Genomic DNA, 27,388 nt, shown 5'->3' on the forward strand with positions numbered 1-27,388 from the left:
TTTGAAGAATGCTTGTAGCTTCAGTTGAAAGACCAGTAATTTGAAAGACAAAGGGGTGGGGGAGGGGAAGCATTGACGTCATAGCCCTGAAAACAATGGGTAGTAGAAGAAGGAGGCGGAACCATGAAGGAGCTGGGGGAGGGGGCTACTTCCGCCTCCTTCTTCTACTACCCATTGTTTTCAGGGCTATGACGTCAATGCTTCCCCTCCCCCACCCCTTTGTCTTTCAAATTACTGGTCTTTCAACTGAAGCTACAAGCATTCTTCAAATCCTTCCCCATCTTTCATTCTTCAGTCCTGACGAAGGGTTCCGGCCCGAAACGTCGACCCATCGTTTCTAACTGATGCTGCCTGACCTGCTGAGTTCATCCAGCCTAGAAATTGGAGGGAATGTTTTTGAGAGAAAAAAAATCTGTATTGCTCACCTGTCATTTACTTTCTTGCCACCCAATAATGTCACTGATTCTTGTCCATTTATCAAGCTCAAGATTTGATTTGCTGCCTCAGGTGTTTTTTATGAATTCAATACTGAGTCATGAAGGTAAACTGCACCACTCACTGTGTCCATGTCAACCATTAAACAGCCAGTTTCATGCTTTTATTTGCAGGATTTATGTACTTGTCCCATGTGCTGCCCACCCCATCATGTTCTACTATTTATATTTCGGGTAATTTATAGTGGTTGGGTAATCAGCACCACTTTGGAATGAGGGAGGAAAGGAGAGCGAGATGATTACAGGGATAAAGAAACACCACATAGACAGCAGTGTACGCAAGTCACTGGCTGTGAGGCAGCCGCTTTACTAGCTGTGCTACAGCTCCACGATGACATTTCTTTAAAGTACAAACATGGGACCTCTTTCTTCCATTTTGTTTATATTCCACCCTCCACCCCAAGTCCAAATCCTGAGTTTAATAGGCAGTGAACACAGTATTCTGTGGCTCTGGACTCCATATTATTCATTCCAATGTAATAGTAAAAGCCATCTATGAACATTTCCAAAGATCTGAGTTAGCTGATGCTGACAGTAATTAGAGGTAACCACCAATTTAACTCTGCAATTTTCCACAATAGGCAATATCGTTGTGAAAGAAACTATAAGCAAAGAACATAGAATGTGTTGTGCCACATCTTAACCTACTCTAAGATCAATCTAACCCTTCCCTCCTACATAGCTCTCCATTTTTCTATCATCCATGTGCCTATCTAAGAGTTTCTTATATGCCCCTACTAATTTATGTTAAAGTTAAAAGCCAAAAGCAACATTCAACTAAATCTAGAAAAAATGAACAACCCTTAAAATTATTCTAATTACCAAAACATAAAGTTCTCTATTCTGTATAACCAATGCTCCATTACTCTGTGCTACCTACTTCAAAACAAGTCACATCGATGCACCACCATTATTCACATCTGCAGCTCATCAGCAACAGAGTAAACCCTTATCTCGTCATCTACAAGTATTGGGTCTCGATAGATGAGAGTGTATAAATTTACTTTATTCACAATATAGAATTGTAGAGTGCAGCAATGGGTCCTTTTGGCTCACTTCTGCATGCCAACTGTGATGTTACATATGATAGTCCTCTTTGCCATTATTCAGCCCATATTCCGCTATGCTTTCTCACCTGTCAAAACACCTTTTTAAACATTGTAATTGTGTCTGCCTCCATCGCGTCCTCCAAGTATTCACCATTTGTCCAAAGGAATTACTCCCCAGTATAAACGCTAAATCTCTAGAATGGATTTAAGCCTGCAACACATCCCCTTATTTTCCATAAAAACCTAATCCATTCAATTTAGATTCCAATCTGCAATTTACTCCCTCATATCTCTTATTATATGTATAAGCACACAATCTCTTTGTACTGTTTCAGCCTGGAAGTTGTGCTTGGGCTTCTGCACATCCCTACGATAGCTGTTGAATCCCTCAATTAGACTCCCACCATGTTCCCTGTTTTACTGATGTCAGTACGTTCAATTGCACAAAAAATTAATCCAGAACAATTGCCAAATACTGCAGTGTTAGACATCTGAAATAAAAACAGAAAATGCAGCAAATAGCTAGACAGGCAGCACTTGTTTTGTATGAATCAATAAGACTTTATTCAGACTAAGATAGCTAATCTTTTATTGGCCTTCTTTGCTCAAAGGAGGTCAAACACAGCTTTTTCAGTCTATCCACATTACCATAATCTATAACCAGAAGCACTGTAATGCCTACACCAAAGCATTCTCAGTCTTCCTAAAATGCATACCTGCATAATCATACATGAAATTCCTCTTGCGCCAAACTAACATACGTATATTGGATTGCTGACTACATCTTCTTTACAACTAACACCCTCTTCTCCAGCTTTTTATCCATACTTCCCTATATTGTCTACCTATGCTACTACATAGAGCTACCCACTAATATAAATACAGGTTATCATTTCTGTGTTTTGTCTACATGGAACACTCAATCCTGTCACATCTTCACATCATAATTATAGGAATTCTTTTTATATGAAGCATTCAGGGTAGGTCAATGCTTTAAACCAACCTCCAACATGGCAGCATGTTTTCAGCACTCCCCATTCTTCAGCCTGACTCTGAAATTGCAGAGGGTGGCTATAGGACACCTCTTGCACATCTCAACATTAGCCCAGAGTGTTAGCCCTCAGCTGTTCCACAGCAGCACTACCGGCAGAATCCAACCCGTCCAGTCTCTCATGAACTCGCTGGTGCTTTAACAGATGTTGCGATTGAATGAATCCCTTCCCACAAACAGGGCAAACAAATGGTCTCTCACCAGTGTGAACTCGCTGATGTTTCATTAAGTTTGATGACTGGGTGAATCCTTTTCCACACACAGCACAGGTAAAAGGCCTCTCTCCCGTATGAACACGCAAGTGTGTCAGGAGTTGGGACGACCATGGGAATCCCTTCCCACACACAGAGCAGGTGAAAGGCCTCTCCCCTGTATGAATACGTCGGTGTTTTAGCACTTCCTGTTTGCTTTTAAAGCTCCTCCTGCAGTCAGAACATTTATATGGTCTGTATTCAGAGTGAACCTGCTGGTGTTTCAGCAGGTTGGACCTCTGAGTGAATCCCTTTCCACATACAGAGCAGATAAACAGCCTGCCCTCTCTGCGAGCATGAGAAGACTGGGTGAATTCCTTTTCAGGCATGGAGTCGGTGAATTGACTATACCCATTTTGAGTGTATTGCTGTGCCAACAGCTGGGATGACTGAGCATCGTTCTTTTCAGACACGGTGACTGCGTGTTGCCTCTTCCCAGTGGGAGTGTATTGCGGTCTCGCAAAGTGGGGTAACTGAGCAACTTCTTTGCCAGATACAGAACAGGTAAGTGTTCCCTCCATAGCCTGAGTATAGTGGTGAGCAATCACCTTAAACGACTGTCTGAACCTCTTCCCAGGGTAACAGCAACTGAATGGTCCCTCATCAGCATGCAAGAGCTGGTGCCTAATTAGTATCTCAGAAGTTCTGAAGCTTTTCCCACAGTCAGGACATATAAATAGACATTCCTCATCATGCGTTAACTGGTGTGCTTGGAGAGCAGATGAGTGAGCGAATGCCTCTTCACACATGAAGCAGGTGAATGGCCTCTCCCCGGCGTGAGTATACTGGTGCCTCAGTAGATGGAACGACAGAGTAAATCCCTTCCCACAGAATGAGCAGGTAAAGGGCTTCTCCCCAGTGTGAGTGTGCTGGTGTGTCAGAAGATGGGATGATTTAGTGAATCTGTCCCCACAGACAGAGCACATGAATGGCCTCTCCCTGGAGTCACTATACTGCTGATTTAGCAAATGATTGGTGCTTTTAAAGTTCTTCTCACAAGCAGGACATTTAAGGGGAATCGGGTTGGCATGAATAAATTGGTGATCATCAAGTTGAGACGAGTGAGTGAATCCCTTTCCACACACAGAGCAGGTGAACGGCCTTTCCCTGGTGTGACTGTGTAAGTGAATATCCAGCTCGGATTGGTAACTGAATCCCTTGTCACAATCCCCACATTTCCACAGCTTCTCCACAGTGCAGGTGTCCATGTCTCTCCCCAGACTGGATGATCGGTAGAAGCTAGAACCACACAGAGCACAGGAATGGTTTGAGGATACAGGTTGACCTTCTTTTGATAGACACCAGTTGGGTATGTATTCCGTGCTTTCCCAGTCAAACTGATGTTTTGAATTCTTTTCTGACAGATAGAACCATTAACATTTCTTTTCTTTCACCTTCAAAGACCAAGATTATTCAAATTCTGATGAACTGTGATCCACTCAGATCTTTAGGTGAGGTCAGGGTTTCCCCATTTGAAACCCCTCCCTTTTTAATGCCCTGTAAAAAGAATTTACAATCATTACAATAATTACTAAACATAATCTCAAGACAAGCTGCTGATGTACATCCCTTCCTCCTTTGTTCTGGAAAGTCATCATCTCCCATCACGCACACTTTCCTATTTCCCTATACTGATGTTCAAACCAATGCACTACCTCAAAAGATCTTTCCTTTAAGTCAACTTTTCTTCCTCCCATGACGGAACCGAGTCTGGCTAGATTCAGTTCCACACCAACTTGTTAATCAAACTGTCCTCTTTTGATCACAGTGACTATAGCTGTGCTTATATACTTCCAGGATCGCCAGCTACAAGGTATGATCCCTGAGCTCAATATATGTGTGAATCTTTGGTGAACTTAACATCAGGACACTGAGGGATAAGGACTACCAAAAGTTGTTCCAGCCGAGCTGAAAATGGAAAAAAAGCTAAACTTACATCTGAATTACAACTGATTCTAGAACTTGGCCAGCAGATCCAGGGCACTTCTCATCATGGGCAATGACGCCCTTTTCCAGAATAAGTGCTCTGGAGAGGTTGCAGAGGAGGTTCACCAAGGAGTTGCCTGGTATGGAACATTTCAGTTATGGGGCAAGATTGGACTGGGTGTTAATTCCCTTGGACTAGAGAAGGCGAGTGTAATCCTCACTGAGGGAAACAAAACTGAGTGGCATGCATAGAGAGTGAGTGACATTTCCCCCTAGCTAGGGTGCCCATAACTAAATGGCATATACTCGGAGAGTAGGTAACTATAGGAGGTTTGAGGATGTGCTTTTCACCAAGAGGGTAGATGGAAACAGTAGCATACTGCCTGATAATGGTGAAGGCAGAACTCTCAAAACATTTAAGAGGCAGTTCGATCATCATAAGACCATAAGATATGGAAGCAGAAGTAGGCCACTCACCGATTGAGCCTGCTCCGTCATTGAATCATGGGCTGATCCAATTTTTCCAGTCATCCCCACTCCCCTGCCTTCATCCTATACCCTCTGATGCCCTGGCTAATCAAGCCTTAAATACTCATTTCAACATGGCATCAAAGACTACAGGCAGAACACTGTAGAATGTGACCAGCATGCTTAGGTACACTGGCTGACATGGACACGGTGAACAAAGAACTTATTTTGGTGTTACAGTCACAGAATCTTCGAGCTCAGAAGCAGGCTCTGTGTCACAGTACTTCATCTGTTGAAGCTACCCCAAATTATTTTGCTGGGTGGTGCTCATCTACCGCCCGTACATTACTGGGAGGAAACAGGAGCACCAGGAGGAACCGACATAGAATGTGCAGCTTCCATAAAAAAGACACAAGGCCAGGATTCAAAAGCGGCTATGCGGTAATAGCTCTATTAGCTACGGCACTGTTATCGTAAAGCCCCAAATCTCAACTCCACTCCACAGATTCTCCCTGTGTTAAACAAATACAAACTCTGCATCATCTTTGCTCCTACTCCCAACTCTGTAAAGGTTAATTTTGACATCCTCTATTAGCAACGTTAATCAACGAAATCAGCCAATCAGCCAATTGTCCCGCCCATTCTTTGTTCCGCCACAAAGCCTCCCGCGCATGTGCGCTGCTGCTCACCGTTTCTGCAGCAACTGGCGACCGTTTACTGCACCGAGCAGAACGTGGACTTGTTCAGCACGCTGGGAATGGACCGGTGAAATTTCCTTTAGTGCTTCATTCGGCGCCTGCCGTTTAGATGGAAGATTTAAGAAGCTTTTGCAGTCTACCAACCGTCCAGTTCCTGGCTGATGCCCACAATCACCCGAACCTCCCGTCCAACTTCAGACCGCCTTTGACGTTTAAAGTGTGCATGCGTGAAGCGCTCGAGTTACTACGTCTGCGCACTCGGCTCCTCATGTCATGTCAAAGGCAGTTCTCTCGCGCGGTGTCTTTCGGGTGATTATTCCGCCATTGAAAGCTTGGATCAATCGTACAATACTTAATGGGTGCTTATGACACATTTCGTTCATGTGACCATGCTGCTGCCTGCTTATGCTAACCCCAAATACTCACATTAGGGTTTATCCCTCTACGTCTGTTCTGTTTAAGTATCTGTGCAAATGCCATTGTAATTGTATATCAGCTTCTGCCGCCACCTAAGGCAACTCGTTCCAGGTAACCAACACACTGTGTGTGTAATATTTAGCCCAGTCCGTTAAATTTCTAAGTTCTAGACCATTGCCTGGGGAAAGTGTCTATCAAGTCTTTTTCGATCTGTCGACAAAAGGCGCAATATCATGATAGGTCAAAATGGTCTATCGAGGGTTTAAGTATCATGCTATTCTTACCTTCGATAATTTTATAAACTCTTTTAAATTCACCGTCCATCTTCCTATGTTCCAGTAAGAATAAACCTGGACAGTTCAATCTCTGCGTATAAGTACAGTCCTCCTTGGTGAATTTCTTCTGACTCCGTTGGTGAATCATCATTCTTGCTATGCGCCTGTACTCAGTGTTGTGTTTATGACTTTGTTTGCATTCCCGTTTTCAGTGGGCTCGGAGGGAATTCACATAGCATTATAGAAAGCAGAAGCACAGAGAAAATCCTGAAACACGTTACATGGAAGTACATTAATCGTTACACCAGGGGTGATTGATAAGTTCGTGGCCTAAGGTAGAAAGAGTCAATTTTATGAAACCTAGCATATTTATTTTTCAACATAGTCCCCTCCAACATTTACACACTTAGCACAGCGGTCGTGGAGCATACGAATCTTGGACCTCCAGAAAGTGTCCACAGATGGGTGATTGATAAGTTCGTGGCCTAAGGTAGAACGAGATGACGTGTACAGCTTTCATTACATGCATATACAGGTCAACTCTGAGTGAAAATTTGAAGTTAATAATGCATTTCCTTCTATATTAGGCCACGAACTTATCAATCACCTCTGATGTGTTACTAACTGATGAGTTATTAACTTCCAACTTTCTGCATAATCACTCAAAGAGTTGAACTGCATGTGCATGTAACGAGAGCTGTATAACTCACCTCTATCTACCTTAGGCCACGAACTCATACTCGTGATACGCCGGACTCTCCTCTAAGAGCCTGCACTACAATTTTGCAATGAGTCTATAGGAAGTACAGAATTTAAGATCGTCAATCTGAGGTCGAGTGCTGGCACGTGGCAGGCAAAAGGGGTGTAAAATTGTAGAAAGATAAACGCTAGACAGTAAAATGCAATGACTCCCCACAACGTTTAGCGTTATGTACACCGAGCAGTGAACATATTCAATAGGAAGCACTTAAATACCTACCACCATTGACGTTGTATAACATTGCCATTCTTCAGGATCCCGCCATCATTTTCTGCAATGCTTGAATTTCAAAATGATCTCTATTATCCTTTACTGTTGATCCCGAAATAACTTAGAAGTCTAATCCTAGAGCTATAGTCTAATCTTAGTGCTGTGTTTAAGGGTTTGGATCATGAAGCTTTCACAAGGCGGTACAGCACAGATACAGGTAACATCAGATAAGGACTTTTTATCCTAACTTTTAGACACTGCTTTTGATAAGCACAAGACATTCTGCAGATGCTGGAAATTCAAAGCAACACACAAATATGCTGGAGGAACAGCAGATCAGTCAGCATCCATAGAAATGAATGAAACGTTTCGGGCCGGCCCTTCTATAGGACTGGGAAGGAAGGGGGAAATAAGCCAGACAAACAGCTGGAGAGAGGGGAAGGTGAACAGTCAGAAGATGATAGATGAAGCCAGGTGGGTGGGAAAGGTAGAGGGCAGGAGAGGAAGGAAACTGATAGAAGATGAGAGTGGACCACAGGGGAATGGGAAGAAGGAAGGGTACAAGGGGGAGGTGAGAAGAGGTAAGAGGCCAGAGTGGGGAATAGAAATGAGGGAAGGGAAGTTAATTTGGACAGAGAATTAGATATTTGTGCCATCAGGTTGGAGGCGACCGTTAGAGAATATAAGGTGTTTCTTCTCCATCCTGAGATTGCCCTCATTGTTTCACAAGAGGAGTTCATGGACTGACATATCAGAACAAGAATGGCAATAGGAATTAAAATGGATGAGCATTGGGAAATACTGCTTTTGGTGGATAGAGCTGAGGTAGTCGACAAAGCAGTTTCCCAATTTATCATGGTTCTCACCAATGTAGAGGAGGCCACATTGGGAGCACTGGATAAAATAGATAGCACCAACAGATTCACAGATGAAGTGTAGGGAGTTAGGGAAGAGGCTGAAGAGCAGGACCACCAAGGTAGTAATTTCCGATTACACCCAGTGCCACATGCTAGTCAGGGCAAAAATAAATTTGTGGTACAGATGAATGAATGTCCGAGGAAGTGGTGCAAGGGGCAAGGTTTCAGATTTCTGGATCATTGGGATCTCTTCTGGTGATGGTACAAAATGGACGGGTTAAAACTGAAACCAAAGGGTCCAATATCCTTCCAGACAGGCTTGTTAGAGCTGTTGGGAATGTAACATGACATAATTTTGCTGTGAACTATTGATTTCAGTAAGCCAACGAATGTGATAAAAAAATATGTGTTTTCTTCAAGCCTCGGTATGTTTTTTGATTAGTTGGAGTGCAGAATCATGCAGTGTTGCAGGGAAGAATATCGCCAAAATCCTGAACATAGAACATAGTACAGCACAGGAACAGGACCTTCGGTCCACAGATGTGGGCTTGACCACAATTGTATAAAGTTGGAACATAACCTCTTGACTCTTCAACTCAATGCCTTAACTAATAAAATCAAGCATTTCATAAGCCTTTTTAACCACCCTATCGATCTTTGTAGCCACTTCTATGGAGCTATGAACTTGGACCCCAAGATCTTACTGCTCAGCAGCATTGTTAATGGTCTTGCCCCTAACAATGTGCTGTCTCCTTGTATTTGCCCTATCAAGTTACAACATTTCACATTAATCTGCGGTAAACTCCATCTGCTATTTCTCTGCCCATATCTGCAACAGATCTATATTGCGATGTATTCTTTGCCAGTCTTCTACACCATCCACAACTTTACCAAAACTTAGTAAAACTAAAAACTTACCAAACCAACTATTTACATTTTCATCCGGTCATTGAAATACATCACAAACAGCAAAGGTCCCAGCACATTACTAATTACATTACTAATTACAGACCTCCAGCTTAAATAAGTGTCTTCACCCACTATCCTTGGTCTTCTTTGCACAAGCCTGTTCTGAATCCAAGCAACCAATTCACCGCAAACCCTATCCATTTTATTGACAATTGATATTAAAGGGTATTTGTTGTGAGCAGAATGTGAAGTGGGAAATACAGACAACAAAATTCCAGCAGCAGACCATCAAACGTATTCTCCCTTGGTATATAACGGAGAGTGAGTGGACACTTTCAAAAGCGGGACCTCTGGAGTTCTACAGTATAAAACAACTTTTTTCCAAATTATATTCATTTCAAATTTCTGATCATTTATCCATCACTGGCCAACTACATACTGTGCTACTATTACGCATGAGTGCTGTTTGCTTAGTACATTAGAAAATAATGGGTTTCCCCCCTTTTAAAATCAGGTAACTTAGCGACGAAAGTAATTTTGTCTCTAGTGTTACGTACCCCGTAACTGGGTTGCCAAACCAGCAGAAATGGATCACTCAGTTGGAGTCTGGGTTACTAGAACTAAAAGTTTTATTAAAGTAACAAGCAACACAGTAATCGAAAGGATAATAAATGCAACAGTTCAGCAATGATAACCACACATGTGCACAGAATTAAGATAACAGCATCAATCAAACTCTATCGTTGTCTAGGGGTAAATGACCAAATTTCAATGTGACACAAAAGTTCAGTCCAATTTAGTTCAGTTCGCAGTAATCGTTGTCATGGCGATGGACAACGTGGGGGGGAGGGAGAGAGAGAGAACGGGAACGACTGATCATTCAGACACGGCTTCCACTCACAGACCAGCGATATTGCTCAGAAACAGCTTCCGGGCAGGTCCTTGGTGATGTCACCTGAGGTCACCGACTGTGACCCCTCCTCCAGATGCGGTCGATCCTCTGCAGTGAACCCGGCACCCAAGCAAGGGCGGACACACACCGGGTTCCCGCTGATCGTACCTTTCCGGTACGACTTTTGCGTTGTCCGGTACTTCCCACCGACTCGTGAGAGGCGCACCGCTTCCAGGGTCTCGTTACCTCGGGTGTCGTGTGTGTGTCGCCTTAGCGAACCTGTCCCTTTTTATCCCCCTGCTGGGGTATCGCCTGTCCATCACTTCAAACAGTTCAGGGTTCAAAGGGGGAGCCGATCTTGGCAATAGCCAGACTGATGGCTCCTTCATTAACATCTCCACATGCTGCTTCATTGTTCCTTATCTCTCCTTCCCCCCTGAGGACAGATGGCAGACCAACTGCTGATCACACAGGACAGCTAACATCTTATCTATGTGTATTCTCGTCACACTAGGAAAGATCAGTCTTTCCAAATGCATCAAACACTACCTGCTGACATGGCAATGACTCATCGTACCACTGTGAAATTGTTCTGGATCAAAATATTATATTTTACTGGCATTCAATTCTGCAATGCTCCAATCGCTGCAATTAGAATAGGTTTCATTTTTTTCTGCCATAAACAGCTCAATTTGGTTAACAGTCACATTCAACTTCGATTGGCTTGTAGCTGTCTGTTGTCTGAAGCTGAGAACGAAATATTGCACTGAGAAAACAGCTTCCATTTTTATGTGTGGTTTGTGTCCCATTGTATGCAGAAAATATACCACGGTCTTTTGTGTTTAAACATTTATGTACAATTAACACCGTCCCCTAGTGCTATAACTTTGTTTCAATTTTTACTCTAATCACTTATGGCCAGCATACAATGGGTTGGACTTTATTCTGAATGATTTCGCCTCCTTCCATGTGATGTTACTGCTCAATACACTGACAGTCTGTCAAGGTCCGGTCTGTGAAGTCCGCATTCCGGTTCACGGTCTGGTCCGTGGACTCAGGACTCCAGGTCTTCCAGCTGTCCCTTGTTTCGATTGGGTTAATCATAGGCACCTGATTCCCATCTTGAGGCTTGGAATATCAGCAGCCTTGGGGTCTAGTGTATGCTGCTGGTTCATCTTGTCAAGATTCCCTGGGAGCAATCTGCCAGTGGAAGGCTAGAGCGGCCACTTGCCATCTTTAGGCTGCGTTGGAGAACCACCACTTCATGGAGCCTTGCTGGCGGTAGTCGGAGCTGTCTTAGTGGTATGGATTCAGCCGTTTCCCGGGCCAGCTGAGTGGCCGTTAGCCACTCTGAACTAGGTAGGGATCCGGCTGTTTCCGTAGCCAGCCGAGTTTGCTGGTCGTAACTGCGACTCAGAGCAACCCCAATGCAGCGATTCAGCTGTCTGTCGTTATTCGGTGTTTGTCTCTTCTTGTCCTCGCCTCCGTCGGGGAAGTCAGGCAGTTCTGCTGTTGCCCTGCGGGGGGGGTCTGTCTTGTCTTATCCTCACCTTCGTGGGGTAAGTCAAGCCGTTCTGCCGTTGCCCTGCGGGGGGATCTGTCTTGTCTTGTCCTCACCTCCGTGGGGTAATTCAGGCCGTTCTGTCGTTGCCTTGCAGGGGGAGCTGTCTTGTGTTTGCTTCTGTTGGGTAAGTCAGGCCGTTCTGCCGTTACCCGATGGATGGACCTGTCCCACCTTGGTGTGGAGATAAAGTTGAGTCCCGGTTTGTCTAAGGATTAGTCCCGGATCTATGTCTATGTAATGTCCAGTCTCATGTTAGTGTCGTGTTAAAGATGAATCCCGGCTTTTTGAAGGATAAGTCCCGGCTCTATGTTGATGTACAGTTCCCAGTCTGTCTCCGAGCTCCAGCCTCCGAGTTATCAGCCTCTGCATTCCAAGACCCCAGCTTCCAGCCTGCACACTCAAACCTCAAGACCCCAGCCTGCAGGCTCAAGCCTCAAAACCCCAGCCATGTCCTGTCCTGTAGCCATGTCATGTCCTTGCCTGGTTCTGGGTTCTGAGCCTGAGGTAATACCCAGGTTCTGGGTCCTTGTCCAGTCTCTGGCTCGGACTCCAAGCACAGGCTCCTAGTCCTGGTCCCACTTTCCCAAGCCCAGGCTCCTAGTTCATAGTTCCTTGTCCAGTTTCCCTGTCTAGTCCATGTCCTAGCCCAAGTCTGCGTTCTTGCACCTCCTCCCTGTCTAACTCCCGTCACGTCCTAGACTCTAGTCAATTTCTGTTCCTAGTACTTCAGTGTCTGTGTCTTGCATTAGGATCCGTTCCCAATGTCCCCCGTTGTGACACAGTCAGCCTTATTACTAACAGAGCCCGCAGTAGTCTCCAGGTGTAGAGCTGCAGAGAGAAACCGATTGACCCTAAAATGAAGAGCAGGAGGAAGTCTTTAACATTTCTGGAAGTTTTATCCTTTTATGGATGGCCTATGTCTTAAACTTTTTATACGTCCAAATTCAATATGGAATCTTTTCAATGGGCTCTGTGGTTAATCAACTATTCTTCATTCTCCAGAAAAGCGGGATTATGACGCAGCTCCTGAGTTGTTGTAATAACAGCTGGACTTACACAGGCAATCGTTGAGGGAAGAATGAATTCAAAATTGTATCAGGACATTTTATAGGAAAGTGACAGGGCAGCAGTCGGTCACCTGAAGTTTAATAGAAGTTAAATAATGTAACAAGTCAATGATCACTAAGCCAAGAGTAAAGCAACAGTATAGTTTACAAAGAAGAAAATTCGTGCTTTGGAATGGACCTGTCAAAGTTCTGACCTTAATCCTATGGAAATGTTGTAGAAGGACCTGAAGCAAGCAGTTTATGCAAGGAAGCCCACCAACATCCCAGAGTTGAAGCAGTTTAGTAAGGCCTAAAATTCTTCCATCGATGTGCAGGACTGATCAACAGTTACTAGAAACGTTTGGTTCAAGTTACACCAGTTAATAAAAGCAAAGGTCTACATACTTTTTCCAACAAATGTATGTAATGGATTATTTTTCTCAATAAATAAATGAATAATGTATCTTATGTCATGTATTTAATTGGGTTCTCTTTACCTAGTTTTAGTACTTACGTTAAGACCTCACAATTTAGGTCATATTTATGCAGAAATAGAGAACATTCTACTGCGTTCACTAACTTCCAAGCACCACCGTACAACTTTGAGATTCATCTCCTTACAGGCAGCCGGAAAACAATAAAACTCAGCAGAACCCATTAAAAAAAAGACCGTCAAACACCCGATATTCAGAAAAGAAAACAAATCGTGTAATCAATAGAAGTAAACAAATGACATTTAGAACTTAGGTTCACTCAAGTAAGTCCGCAGCCATGAAGTCAGTCATCACTGTAGTTGGTTCATCGCAGAGAGGAGTAAACATCCTGGAGCAGGGAGCTCTGGCACCAACATCCTAACCTTTTCAATCTGGCGTGGCGTTTAAACTGTTGAAACCTCTGGCATTCTTCACACTTGGACTTGTCTCGAATCTGCATTGTCTCCACTCACCTTGGTTTGCCGCAATGAAGCTCCTTCAAGTCCGCTCCTGTAATGGCCAAACATTGGCACAATCCCCGCTCTCGTGCCCGGGTCCTGCCACCTCGATTCACGCCATGTTGCAGCCGTTCTGCATCGTCAAGGCTTCAGTTCACATCGCAAAATGTCCAGGTCGTAAAGACGGATCAACATCTCAGCTGCGAAAGGCAAGTTACAGGCTATTGACAGCAGTGATTGTATCTGTCATGTGTGACGCCAAGCAGAGCTACTGGACAGATGATGCTAATGAGAGAGATAACGGAAGACAATGGAGAAACATTCAAAATGCTAATAAGACAGAAGAGAGAGATTAATGAGAAAGAAACACAATTCAGATATTGACAGACCGTTTGCTTTGAACCTGAACTGTTTGAAGTTTGATGGACAGGTGATACTCCAGCAGGGGGATAAAAAGAGCAGGTTTGCTAAGGCACGACACGCCACGAGACCCTGGAAAGAGCAGTGTGCTCCCACAAGTTGGTGATAATTTGGCGGGCTGGTTCGCGGGAATCGGTCAGAGGCTCACAGGCTGTAAAGGTACGATCGGTGGGAACCTGGGGTGTGTGTCCGCCCTTGCCTGGGTGCCGGGTTCACCGCAGAAGAACGATTGTATCCAGAACGGAGGGGTCAACATCGGTGACCACAGCGGGATCAGAAGACATCAAAAGGTCTGCCCGAAACTGCATCTCTCTCTCTCTCTCTCCCCCCCCCCCCCCACCGGTACAACAACAGCGATTACTCCGAACTGCAGTAAACCGAACTGAACTCTGCTTCACATAAGACTGGTCATTTTACCCTTAGACTGCGATAGAGCCTGGTTGATTCCTATTATCCCATTTCTGTGTATATGTGTGTATTATCATTGCTAACCCGATACATTTATATCCTTGCGATTAGTGTACTGTATTACTTATTTCTTTAATAAATTTTATTAGGTCCTAGTAATCACAGACTCCAACGAACGTTCCATTTCTGCTGGTTTGGCAACCCAGTCACGAGGTACGTAACATAAGTGGGGATCTCGTCCGGGATTTTGAACGCCAAAATTGGGATTGGGTAAATTGATTAGGTTAAAATTCCCGAAAGAAAAAAAAGCGCAAACAGTAGAAATGGAGATTGAGGAATTTCTAAAGGCGCCAACCTTGGAGGCATTAGAGGATGCCAGGAAATCAGAATTGGCAACTGTTGCCAAACAGTTGAATCTTTTTAAGCAGAAGCCGACAATGAGGAGAGTGGAGATGCACAGAGCTATCGTTGAGCATTATGTATCTAAGTGTATGTTTCCCCACGGGGAGCTGGCGGTGTGGTCTATGAGCAAACCTGGTGAAGAGGCAGTGCAGTTGCAGATAGAAAAATTACGACTCGAGCACGAGTTCCGAGTAATGCAATTAGAACGAGAAGAGAAGCAGTTAGAACGGGAACAGAGAGTAAGGCAGCTAGAACGGGAAGAGAGAGTAAGGCAGTTATAACGGGAAGAGAGTGTAAAGCAGTTAGAACGAGAAGAGAGAGAGAAGGAAAGGGTGTTTGAGCTGGAGAACTTAAGGATGGCACTAGAGGGAGGCCAAATGCCGAACCAAGGTGGAGGGGGTTCAGGGCGACCCAGGAGATTAGGTTGGTTCCCCCATTTTGATGTTGATTGGTACTTTCTACATTTTGAAAAAGTCGCTGCAAGTCAGGACTGGCCGAGGGATAAGTGGGCTGTTTTGCTTCAGAGCGTACGTAAGGGGAAGGCTCAACAAGCTTACTCAGCGTTGTCAGCAGAAGATGCCCAGAGGTATGATGTGGTGAAAGAGGCTATACTCAGGATTTATGAGTTCATCCCAGAGGCATACTGACAAAGGTTCTGGAATGTGAGGAAGCAGTGGGGCTGCACGTATTTAGAGATTGCCCGTCAGATGCAGATGTATTGTAAGCATTGTTGCGCCTCGAAAGGGGTCACTGGGAATTATGACAGACTACTACAGCTAATAATGATTGAGCAATTTAAAGGTTGTGACCCTGAAGGTATGAGACCCTACCTAGATGAAAAAGAGGCAGAAACCTTAGCCGCAACTGCTAAGTTAGCAGATGAGTACGCGTTAACACACAAAGCAAAGTTTATCCCGAAAAAGAGTTACCAGAAGCATAGTCGAGAGGGCGGAGAAAGTCCGCCGGAAAAGCCAGAAAGTAAGCCGAGGACTAGTGAGAAGGATAAGGAAGACAGGAAGCAGTTTGGTAGGAAGTCTCCTGAGGTCGTATGCTATAATTGTGGGAAAGCCGGTCACAAAGCATCCAGGTGTTTTGCCCCAAAGAAGGAGACGGGGAAAGGAAACGGAAATTCCGACTGGCTGTATTGAGCCGGCAAACAAACCGCTAGGGGAGAAGAGGTCTGATAGAGTTCAGGAAGGGCTCAAGAGGTTTATTTCAGACGGATTGGTGTCACTGAAGGAGGGGTCAAACCCAGTTCCCGTACGGATCTGGAGAGACACTGGGGCTTTTCAGTCATTGATCTTAAGGAGGGTGTTAGACTTTAGTGCAGAGACCGAGACTGGGGAGGTCAGTGTGATAAAAGGCATTGGAAAAGGGACTGAAGCAGTACCTTTGTACAAGATACACCTAAAAAGTGACTTGGTCTCCGGACCGGTCACGATAGGGGTGAGGCCCGAATTACCGATGGAGGACGTGGAGGTCTTACTCGGTAACGACCTTGCAGGTGGAGATGTGTACCCAGCAGTAAAGCTGACAAGCAAGCCTGCCAGGACTGAGGCCCCGCCCATGGACTCACAGGTTTATCCCGTTTGTGCAGTGACTTGGCGCATGTCCAGAAAGGCTGCCGAAGTGAATGTAGATTTAGCTGAGATGTTTTTACCAGCCTTGTACCAGGAGGGGTTAGAAAGTGAGAAGAAGGAGTATAGTGGAGCAGAAGGATGTGAGGGAGTTGAGGTAGATTTATCATTGGTGAGGAAGGAATTTATACAGGCACAGGAATGAGACGAGGAGCTGATGGTTTTGACAGAGACAGCTCTCTCTGAAGCAGAAATAAAAAGGAAAACCAGTGGGCAATTATGTGAAGGAGGGAGTACTGATGAGGAAGTGGAGACCAAGTACCGTGCCCGCAGATGAGGAGTGGATGGTGGTACACCAGGTGATAGTGCCAAAAATTTATAGGGATGAGATTTTTAACCTGGCCCGCAAGATACCCCTCGGTGGACATTTTGGGATGAGGAAAACAGTCGATAGAATTATGAAAGAGTTTTACTAGCTGAACATGAGGAAGGATATTATTGAATATTGTAGACGGTGTCATACCTATCAGGTGGTAGGAAAGCCGAACCAGGTCCTGCCTAAAGCGACCCTTCGACCGGTACCCGCTTTCGGGGAACCTTTTTCCTGAATCATTGTGGAATTTGTCGGTCCCCTGCCCAGAACTGCGAGCGGGCAAGAGTATGCGATGACTATGATGTGCGCCGCCACCAGGTTTTCGGAGGCTGTGCCCCTGGCAAGCGTCAAGGCTCCTGCAGTGGTAAAGGTGCTTGTGAAATTTTTCACTACGGTGGGGCTGCCAAGGGAAATCCAGTCAGATCAGGGGAGTGTCTTCACATCTCACACATTCCGACGGATGTTGGATGAGATGGGAGCAAAGCAGATTTTGGCCTCCGTGTACCACCCGGAGTCCCAAGGGGCGTTGGAAAGATTCCACGCAACATTTAAGACCATGATTAAAATTTATTGTCAAGAGAACGCTAGGGACTGGGATGATGCCTTGCCTCTTTTGTTATTTGCCGTGAGGGACACGATTCAGGAGTCATTGGGGTTCAGCCCATTCGTGCTCGTCTTCTGTCATTGGGCCAGAGGACCTCTGACCTTACTAAAAGAGTAATGGTCCAGTCCGACAGTACAAGTCAAAGTGATTGATTATATTTTAAAATTTCGTGAGAGGCTTAAAAGGATCTGTGACCTGGCCAAAGAAAATCTACGACACTCCCAAACTAAAATGAAACAGTGGTATGATAGACGTGCCCGCGAACAAGTGTTTCAAGTGGGCGATAGGGTCTTAGTTCTGTTTCCAGTGATAACCGACCCCCTCCAGGCGAGATTCCACGGTCCGTACAAAGGGATTAAAAAGATAGTCTCTTTGAATTATGTTATTGAGACGCCGGACAGATGTAAGCTGACCCAATTAGTACATATTAATATGTTAAAAGCTTACCACGATCAGAAAGCAGATCTAGTCGGTGTTATAACAAAAATGAACGAGACTGGGGTGCCAAATGATAAGGGGAAAACCCATCTTGAAAAGATATATATGGTGCCGACCAGAATGGAGAACTCTATTGTTTTGGCCAATTTTGCTGATAAGGTCTCTCAGTTAACCCCTGAACAGAGCGATCCGCTGATAAAGCTAATTAATCGGCATGCAGATGTCTGTCTGGATGTCCCGAGGCGATGCAAGGAAACGTACATGATGTTGTTGTCACATCAGATCAGCCTATTGAGCAACACCCCTATAGGATAAACTTGGGAAAACTAGTGGAGAAAGAAATTGAACACATGCTAGCCACAGGAATTATTAGGCCATCCAAATCGAAATGGGCATCTCCCTGTGTGGTTGTCCCGAAACCCAATGGGAACATACGATTCTGTACAGATTACAGAAAGGTGACGCCATCACAAAAACTGATGCTTACCCCATCCCAAGGGTAGACAATTGCATCGATGAGGTGGGAAGAGCTAAGTACATCAGAAAGATCGATTTGCTGAAAGGGTACTGGTGTGTTCCTTTAACCGACCGTGCTAGAGAAATCTCAGCATTTGTCACTCCATCTGGGTTATACGAGTATAATGTTTTACCTTTTGGCATGAAGCACGCCCCAGGGACCTTCTAAAGGATGATTAATTCAGTGATAAAAAGGTTAAAGGACGCAAAGCGTATATTGACGATTTAGTGGTCTGGAGTGACACGTGGGAGGAACAAAATGTGGCAGTAGAGGAACTGTTTAAACGGCTGTCTGAAGCTAACCTGACATTGAACCTTGCAAAAAGTGAGTTCGGCCACGCTAAGGTCACTTATCTAGGGTATGTAGTAGGACAGGGTCAGCTGGCACCGATGCAGGCTCAGGTGCAGGCTATCTCTGAAGTTCCCATCCTGACGGACAAGAGAGCCCTGAGAAGGTTCTTGGGGATGGTGGGGTACTATCAGAAGTTTTGCAAAAACTTTGCGGATATTACCTTCCCTCTTACTAAGCTCTTGCCGAAGAATGCGAAGTTTGTGTGGAACGACCTTTATCGACAAGCCTTCGAGAGTCTGAAGGCGATTCTGTGTCACAACCCTGTACTGAAGGCGCCAGACCCTTCTGTAAAACCCTTCTCCCTAGCAACAGATGCTAGCGACGAAGCAGCAGGGCGGTGCTGTTGCAGACAGACAAAGAGGAAATTGAACACTCTATGGCTTATTTTTCTAAGAAGTTTAATGTCCATCAGAGAAATTATTCCACTGTGGAGAAGGAATTACTGGCAATCATACTGGCCTTACAACATTTTGAGGTTTATATTTGTCCGGCACGGAAACCACTGATAATTTACACTGATCACAATCCATTAGTGTTTTTGCCCACAATGAAGGATAAAAACAAACACTTATTAAGTTGGAGCCTGGTATTGCAGGAAATTGATATTAAGATATAACGTATAAAAGGAACTGACAATGTGATTGCTGATTGTCTGTCAAGGTGTTAAAACTTACATTTCTCTGTATTAGCCGAATAGCTGACGACTACCTGCATATTAGTGTGTATCTTATAATGTGCATTCATGCCCATAATTTTTACCCCAGTAAAAATCCTTTTAAGGGTGGGGGTGTCATGTGTGACGCCAAGCAGAGCTACCGGACGGATGATGCTAATGAGAGAGATAATGGAAGACAATGGAGTAACATTCAAAATGCTAATAAAACAGAAGAGAGAGATTAACGAGAAAGAAACACAATTCAGATATTGACAGACCGTTTGCTTTGAACCTGAACTGTTTGAGGTTTTATGGACAGCTGATACCCCAGCAGGGGGATAAAAAGAGCAGGTTTGCTAAGGCACGACACACCACGAGACCCTGGAAAGAGCAGTGTGCCCCCACAAGTTGGTGAGAATTTGGAGGATCGGTTCACGGGAATCGGTCAGAGGCTCACAGGCTGTAAAGGTACGATCGGTGGAACCTGGGGTATGTGTCCGCCCTTGCCTGGGTGCCGGGTTCACAGCGGAAGAACAATCGTATCCGGAGGGAAGGGGTCACAGTCGGTGACCACAGTGGGATCAGAAGACATCAAAAGGTCTGCCCGAAACCAACTGCATCTCTCATTCACTCACTCTCTCTCTCTCTCCCCCCAACGGTACAACAACAGCGATTACTTCGAACTGCACTGCACTGAACTCTGCTTCACTTAAGACTGATCATTTTACCCCGAGACCGCGACCAAGCTTGGTTGATTCCTATTATCGTATTTCTGTGTATATGTGTGTATTATCATTGCTAATCTGTTACATTTATATCCTTGCGATTAGTGTACTGTATTACTTATTTCTTTAATAAACTTTATTAGTTGCCAGTAATCACAGACTCCAATGAGCGTTCCAATTCGGCTGGCTTGGCAACCCAGTTACAAGGTACGTAACATATCCAATAAAAATGTGATTAATACCGGAGATTTTTGTTTTGTTTGCTACCACCAATTCGTCACTATGTTTCACCTGCACCATCTTAAACCGGAATCATGATCATTTCTGTTTTCCTATTTATGTATTCTGTACTGTCCCATTTTTCCTGTCAGCGACATCCTACAGTGCCTAGCAATATACTGTTTTCAGCTTCTGAAGTTTAGCAACTGTTGACCATTTTAGGGCCATGCCCCATCGCAAGGTCTTCCTCTCGGCAATTATGTGACTGTAAAGAAAAATGGTGGAGCTTTTGATAAATAATCTTCAAATCTATCTCGGTGTAAGAGAACTCTGGAAGAAATAGACTGAGCTAAATCACACAAAGAACAAAGGAGTTTGAAGTTGTGAACATTTTTTAAGAGTTTGAGATTGACAAAAATATAAAAATGTTGTAAAACATTTAAAGGTTGTTTATTCTATGGTTTCTCAAGATTCTAAATATTAATGGATGATAATAGCAATGGAAACACTTAAAATTACCAAAATATTTAAATAGCGTCAGAAGGTGAACAAGAAAACTAATGTATGAAATCAAGAGCTTGCAGAATCTCTTCTTCTCGGTTGTAATTATTTTAAAAAATCCTTGCAGAGGTCCCTGGCGATTCCTTGTATTGAGTGAATATTTCTCGTAGATGGTTTAGAAACCTCTGTCATCTCCTGCTCTTACATTGTCCTCCATGAAGGAATGGTGAAACACAATTTCAGCAATTATGCTTGTAATCTCAGATATAGTAACTACTTAACTTGCTAGAATTCGTGACATACTAATGCAAAACGGCGCGTATTTCCTCCCATCATCCGATATTTGGCAATATTCTGCTGAAAGTAGAAAACGGTTAGTAGGAAATGCTAAAAATGCTGATGTTTCATTGGATCACCGAGGATCAACTACGTGTTTTGTTAATGTGTATTCTTCAGGAAATGATCAGCTCTTTGGCTGTGTATTACTGGTTAGGATCATGTCTGAGGGTTCTGGCTGCCCCTGAATTATCTGTTACAGTGCCAGAGACCGGATTCAAACCTATAATTCAAACTTAATTTATATTAACTGCTTGAAATATGCTTCAGTATTTCACCATTTATTCCAAATTGATAAAATCCATTTTCAAACTTTTATATCTACAATATTATTTTCTCGAAAGGTAAACTTGAGATGCCTTCATGTCTAAGGATTACGTATATTAGATTATGACAAAAACAAGGACTTCTAAAGATTGGGTGTCCGGACAGTTGCCTTAACCTCCAGCCAAAGTCTTTATGTTTTTGTAGAAGACAATTTTGTCTTCTTCCCATGTAATATTTACACTGCAATGGCCTTTGGCACGTTATTGGGTCTTCCAGATTATATGAATTCGGTTCAAAAGAATTCTGTTATGGACTTTCAGACAGGGCTTTGCACGCAGATTAGTGGAAAGCATGAATGACCAGTTTTGATTGACGCATCCTGAGCTCAGGCAGTTATTTTAGCATTTCAAAAAATTCTGCATCGATGACTATTGGTAAATAGATCAGTATTCATGCCGCTAATCATATTGATATCAACAAAAAAGGTTACACATGCCGATAGTGTATCAGATCACTAAGAACAAATTCACGTATCAGAGATGACATCTTTGAGTGTGAAAATCTTGAAGTTGTTGGTCAATGTATTGAGCAATGATGGTGACTGTCTAACTTGACCTTATTGGCTGTTACTGCATAGCGTTTCACAACGGAAGAAATTAATTAACTGCTACAATTTTCCTTCAGCGTGCAGGTTATTAGAATTTCTTTTAGGTGAAGGTGGGGGAAGGATTAAGTAATATAATTCAGGGAAAATGGCATTAATATTATGCACTCCTGTTTTCGTGGATGTCTGTGAAAAACAAAAAAATTAGGTTGTATATTGTATATATTCTCTGATATTAAGTGTGATTATTTAACTATTTAATTACGTAACGTTAATGGTTGAGTCGCTGCATGTCTCTAAGACTCTATGACTATGATTCAAATTAGTTAATATCTGACATGTAAGGTAACGCTTCATAGATGCCTCAGTGAAATGTTAATACTGTCCAGTCCGTGAAGTCCGCATTCCATTTCACGGTCCGGTCTGTGGACTCAGGGCTCCGGGTCATCCAGCTGTCCCTGGTTTTGATTGGGTTAAGCATAGGCACCTGATTCCCATCTTGGGGCTTGGAATGTAAGTAGCCTTGGGGCTGAGTGTGGGCTGCTGGTTTGTCTTGTCAGTCCCTCTTGGAGCAACCTACTGATGGAAGGTTAGTGAAACCATTCGTGATCTCTAGGCCTGGTTGGAGGACCACCGCTTCATGCAGCCTTGTTGCCACTTGTTGGAGTAGTCTTTGTGGTATGGATTTGGCTGTTTCCCGGGCCAACTGAGTGGCTGTCAGCCACTTCGAGCTAGGCAGGGATCCGGTTGTTTCTGTAGCCAGCGGAAGTTGCTGACTGTAACTACGACTCGGAGCAACCCCGAAGCAGAGATGGAACTGTTTGTCGTTCTTTCGTGGTTGTCTTTTCTTGTCCTCGCCTCCGTGGGGTAAGTCAGTCTGTTTTGCTGAGGCCCTGCGGCAGGATCTGTCTTGTCTTGTCCTCGCCTCCATGGGGTAAGGCAGGCCGTTTTGGCGTTGCCCTGCGGGGGGGACATTCTTGTCTTCTCTTTGTCTCTGTAGCGTAAGTCCAGCAGTTCTGCTGTTACCCAAACAGGTGGACCTGTCCCATCTTGGTGTGGAGAGTTTGGGTCCCGTCTTGTCTAAGTTTATTTGTCTATGTACTGTCCTGTCTCATGTTGGTGTTGTGTTAATGATGAGTCCCGGCTTTTCGAAGGACAAGTCCCAGGTCTATGTTGATGTCCAGTTCCCAGCCGGTCTCTGAGCTCAAGACAAGACCCCAGCCGGCCTCCAAGCTCCAGACTCAAGATCCAAGACTCCAGCTGGCCTCCAAGCTCCAGACTCAAGACCCAAGACCCCAGCCGGCCTCCAAGCTCCAGACTCAAGACCCAAGACGCCAGCCTCAAGCTTCAAGAGCAAAGAACCCAGCCTGTCTCCAAGCTCACGCCTCTACTCCCCAGCCACGTCCTGTTCTGGAGCCATGTCATGTCCTTGCCTGGTTCTGGGGTCCCAGCCCAAGCCAAGACCCAGGTTCTGGGTCCTTGTCCAGTCTCGGGCTCGGAGTCGATACCTTGTCTCCTAGTCCATGGACTCTAGTCCTGGTCCCGCTTTCCCTAGCCCAAGTCTGCATTCTTGGCCCTGCTCCTTGCCTGTATCCTGTCACGTCCCTACTCTAGTCAAGTCCTGTTCCTTGAGCTTCAGTGTCTGTGTCTCGCATTTGGGTCCGTTCCATGCACCCCATTGTGACAAATACATACTTTAGGTTTATGCAATGGTCCATAATCTGTAACCAGCGCCGTTTCCTCACCAAATGACAACCAGAGCTTTGTAGAACTGCGTTGAATATCTATTTGCTTCGATATCATGGCTGATAATAACTTTGTTGTGACAAATAACTATATTTAAAACGGTCTAAGGGTCTGGATGTTGAATATAGAGAGAATAGACTGATGTATAAAGTTAGGAAATAATTCAGACATTGAAGTTTCAACCAATGTTCCCTGTCTAGGGCAATTATTTCCCTGAAGCTGAAAATGAAGCATCGTCATACGGAAACTAAGGCTGCAGGAACTTGAATGTGCAGCTTTTGCAAGAAACTATTTAACAAAAGTAGATAGCATAACATAAAGGATATTAAGCACTCTGACTCTCCTAATTAACTGTAAATAGTTATAAAGTACATTACTCGATTTATCATTTCCTGCGTTAGTTTAGTTCTTTGGTCCTGCAGCTTTATGCTATAATTGTCAGTTATGCCTCACAATGGAACAGGACTTATTTTAGTTCCACAGCAGGGGTAAGGACTGTAAGTGTGGAGAAATATTTGTTTATATTTACCTTCGTATTAACCTTTAGCACTCCATTTGGTGTCCCAGCAATGAAAGAGTATCCTTTCATCAAATTGTAATTCCCAATGTAAGGCCTTTCTAACAATATAGATTAATGGATTGAATATTTCTACTGTAATCTCCAGATACAGGCATTTCATTATTACCCTCAACTGCAATTTATTAATTAATTTTATTATAAAACATATCAAAATTCTTTATTATTCACATGAGCTAGAGATGCGAAAGCAATTTGCACCTGTGCTTGTGTTATTTTTTCAAGCAAGCTAGGATACAAGTTTCCACTTAATAATGTATTGTGAGTTACAGACCATAAATCACCTTTTATTGGCCCAAGTGAAACTTACGCACAACGTAGTGTTTCCCGCTTTCGCACAGAACCAGGGCATATATGTATACTTAGAAGTCTCCGACAGTGGGTTGGTCGCTTAGTTCCTCATGGATAATGGTGTTTGTTTCGGCATCTGTCGTAATCACTACATGCAAATTATATTTGTACTTTCTTTGAGTGCCGATTCTTGTTTGTTTGTGTTAACGTATAATGTACTTGCCATCCTCCGATTATGAGTGCTCATGTTTTGTCACTTTAAATTTTGACCTGTCTTCTTTCCAACCTTTGGAAGTCACATGTTTCGAATCATTTATTATTTTGCAAGTCTCCCGATCTACTGCATGTTCCCATAATGTTCTGTCTTTAGTTAAGAAGGTGAGCATAAAATCACAGAATGATACATGTAGTTGTCACAATATTAAAGATGAATAACGAAGCTGTCATTTCATAATTTATAGCAGCCGGATAGCTGAGGTTAAAATGTAGCGATCATTTTCATTATTATATCTATATCCTATGTTGTGTATCTCTGCATCGACGTAATATTATCACAACAATATTTAATACACAGTGTAGGGTCAAAAAACAGACGAAAAATTTACTTTGTTTATCTCAAGGGTATAAACAATATGACGGGTGATAGGACTTAATCGGCCCGTGGAGGATTTCCAACCAGTATATTAGGTGAGCTTCTACATTTCACAGAGCGTCGATTTTCCTTCAGCTCTGGCAACTTTCATAACTTCTGAAAAACGATGCATGGAAACGTGGCGGGCTTGCTGTACGCTATTTATTGCCCTGTTCTGGCAGCGGTTGGAGTCCCAGGTATGGACGGAACAATTGATTTTTATTGCATCCAATCTAGCTGAGAGTCGATAGTTAGTCAACAGGTTATCTTCCCGTATCCGTGCAGGTGTATTTATATATTGCTATTGGTTCCATTCGTGGAGCATGCTAATTTTATCTCCATCATGCAATGCCAAGAATTCTAATAGGATAGGTGTCTTCAAATTAATTGTGACATGAGCATTCAATATTATTAACATTTTCCCCCAAATTTCAGAAGATATCGTGTAGGATTCTCACAGTTATCTGATAAGTGCAGGACTGATCCCGGATGTAATCAGGGAGATCTATCCCAACTTTTGCTATTGTGATTTCAGTTTCCACTGACAGCTGTCTCCTCCAGCTTTACTCACCGCCTTAAGAAACTATATAACAGAGTGTGTGGAAATTGTTCCAAGATGTCTTAGATTTCCATATTTCCAAGGCAAACCCATATTTCCACGACTTGCACTGACCGAGCTGAACGTCTTTACGCAATTCTAAATGTGCTGTGTCCGTCTTTTTGGGTAGTGCATTTCTTAATTTTTACAATGCAACTAGAGTGCCGCAGACTAAGGATCTTGAATGCGTCTTTTCTCTTGAATCAGGTAATTTGGTGACGATTGTTATCCTGTCGCGTGGAAGGTGTGGTCTCTCTCGATGTATCACTCGGTACCTGGTTGGCATGGCAGTGACGGATCTTCTGGTGCTCATCACGGCGGTGATATTACACAGGGTCTGTATGTTGTATTTCTCGGTTCTGTTTCTCCAAGCCACCCCAGTCTGCAGACTTCGAATTGCTCTAATCTATGCAACCAGGGACAGTTCCGTCTGGTTAACTGTCGCCTTCACATTTGATCGGTTTGTGGCGATTTGCTGGCAAAAACTAAAAACGAAGTATTGCACCGAAACAACGGCTGCTATTGTTATAGGAGTGGTTTCCGCCCTGTCTTTTGTGAAAAACATTCCTATGTACTTTGCAATTGAACCCTTGTACATAATCAATAATGTCCAGTGGTTCTGCAACTTTAGGTTAAGTTTTTATTCGATTGTTTTATGGACAACATTTAACTGGATTGACTACATCTTAAATCCGTGTGCCCCTTTCGTCCTGATGTTGCTGCTCAACGCACTCACCGTTAGGCATATTCTAGCAGCGAGCAGAGTCCGCAAGAGACTCCGGGTTCACAGTAATGGAGAGAAACAGAAGGACTCAGAAATGGAGAGTCGAAGGAAGTCTATTGTTTTACTCTTCACTATCTCGGGTAGTTTCATCGTGTTATGGGTGACTCGTGTTGTAAACTTTTTATTTGTTCCGTTCACAAACAGCAACTATTCGACCGGTTCAACCCCAGCAATCCAAGATTCATTCTCCAGGAAACCGGAGTCATGTTGCTACTTCTGAGCTGCTGCACCAACTCATGTATTTATGCAGGCACTCAAAGAAAATTCAGAGATGAATTTAAAATGGGTTTAAGTATTTACTTAATTTGATAATTGGAAAGTAAAGCAATTCAGATGGATGTACTATTTGCACTTTTCGAATAGTTGTTCGAGAGAATCCACCGGTCTTTATTCATTCACTATGCACTATTTTTCTATACAAATGGAGTGCTGGCCATCTCTACCACTTCCTCACAGAACCACACTGTGGTCAAGCAGGAAGAACAATAATGGCTAATGAAAATTCTGTTTCAGAATTTAATTTAAAATATCACAGAAATGTTAATGTCTTTTGGCGAATTCTTCTG

The 27,388-nt window shown here is 43.7% G+C and overlaps 1 protein-coding gene and 1 pseudogene across 2 annotated transcripts; one reads left to right on the top strand and one right to left on the bottom strand.

Annotated features, from left to right (window-relative positions):
* Positions 1–1,588: 1,588 nt before the first annotated feature.
* LOC140203962 (uncharacterized) lies at positions 1,589–6,098 on the bottom strand. Of its 2 annotated transcripts, none has more exons than XM_072270156.1 (2): positions 5,929–6,098; positions 1,589–4,342 (listed from the first exon to the last, which is right to left on the bottom strand). In XM_072270156.1, exon 2 carries the CDS (start codon positions 4,051–4,053, stop codon positions 2,644–2,646), a length of 1,410 nt encoding a protein of 469 aa, XP_072126257.1. In that variant the 5' UTR covers positions 4,054–4,342; positions 5,929–6,098; the 3' UTR covers positions 1,589–2,643. The 2 variants fall into 2 exon arrangements, with proteins under 2 accessions (XP_072126257.1, XP_072126258.1); XM_072270157.1 differs by lacking the exon at positions 5,929–6,098 and adding an exon at positions 5,249–5,268.
* A 7,729-nt stretch (positions 6,099–13,827) lies between these two features.
* Positions 13,828–27,131, top strand: LOC140203652 (probable G-protein coupled receptor 139; annotated as a pseudogene).
* Positions 27,132–27,388: the final 257 nt, after the last annotated feature.

This window comes from Mobula birostris, chromosome 10 (genome assembly GCF_030028105.1).
Source record: "Mobula birostris isolate sMobBir1 chromosome 10, sMobBir1.hap1, whole genome shotgun sequence".
Lineage (NCBI taxonomy): Eukaryota > Metazoa > Chordata > Chondrichthyes > Myliobatiformes > Myliobatidae > Mobula > Mobula birostris.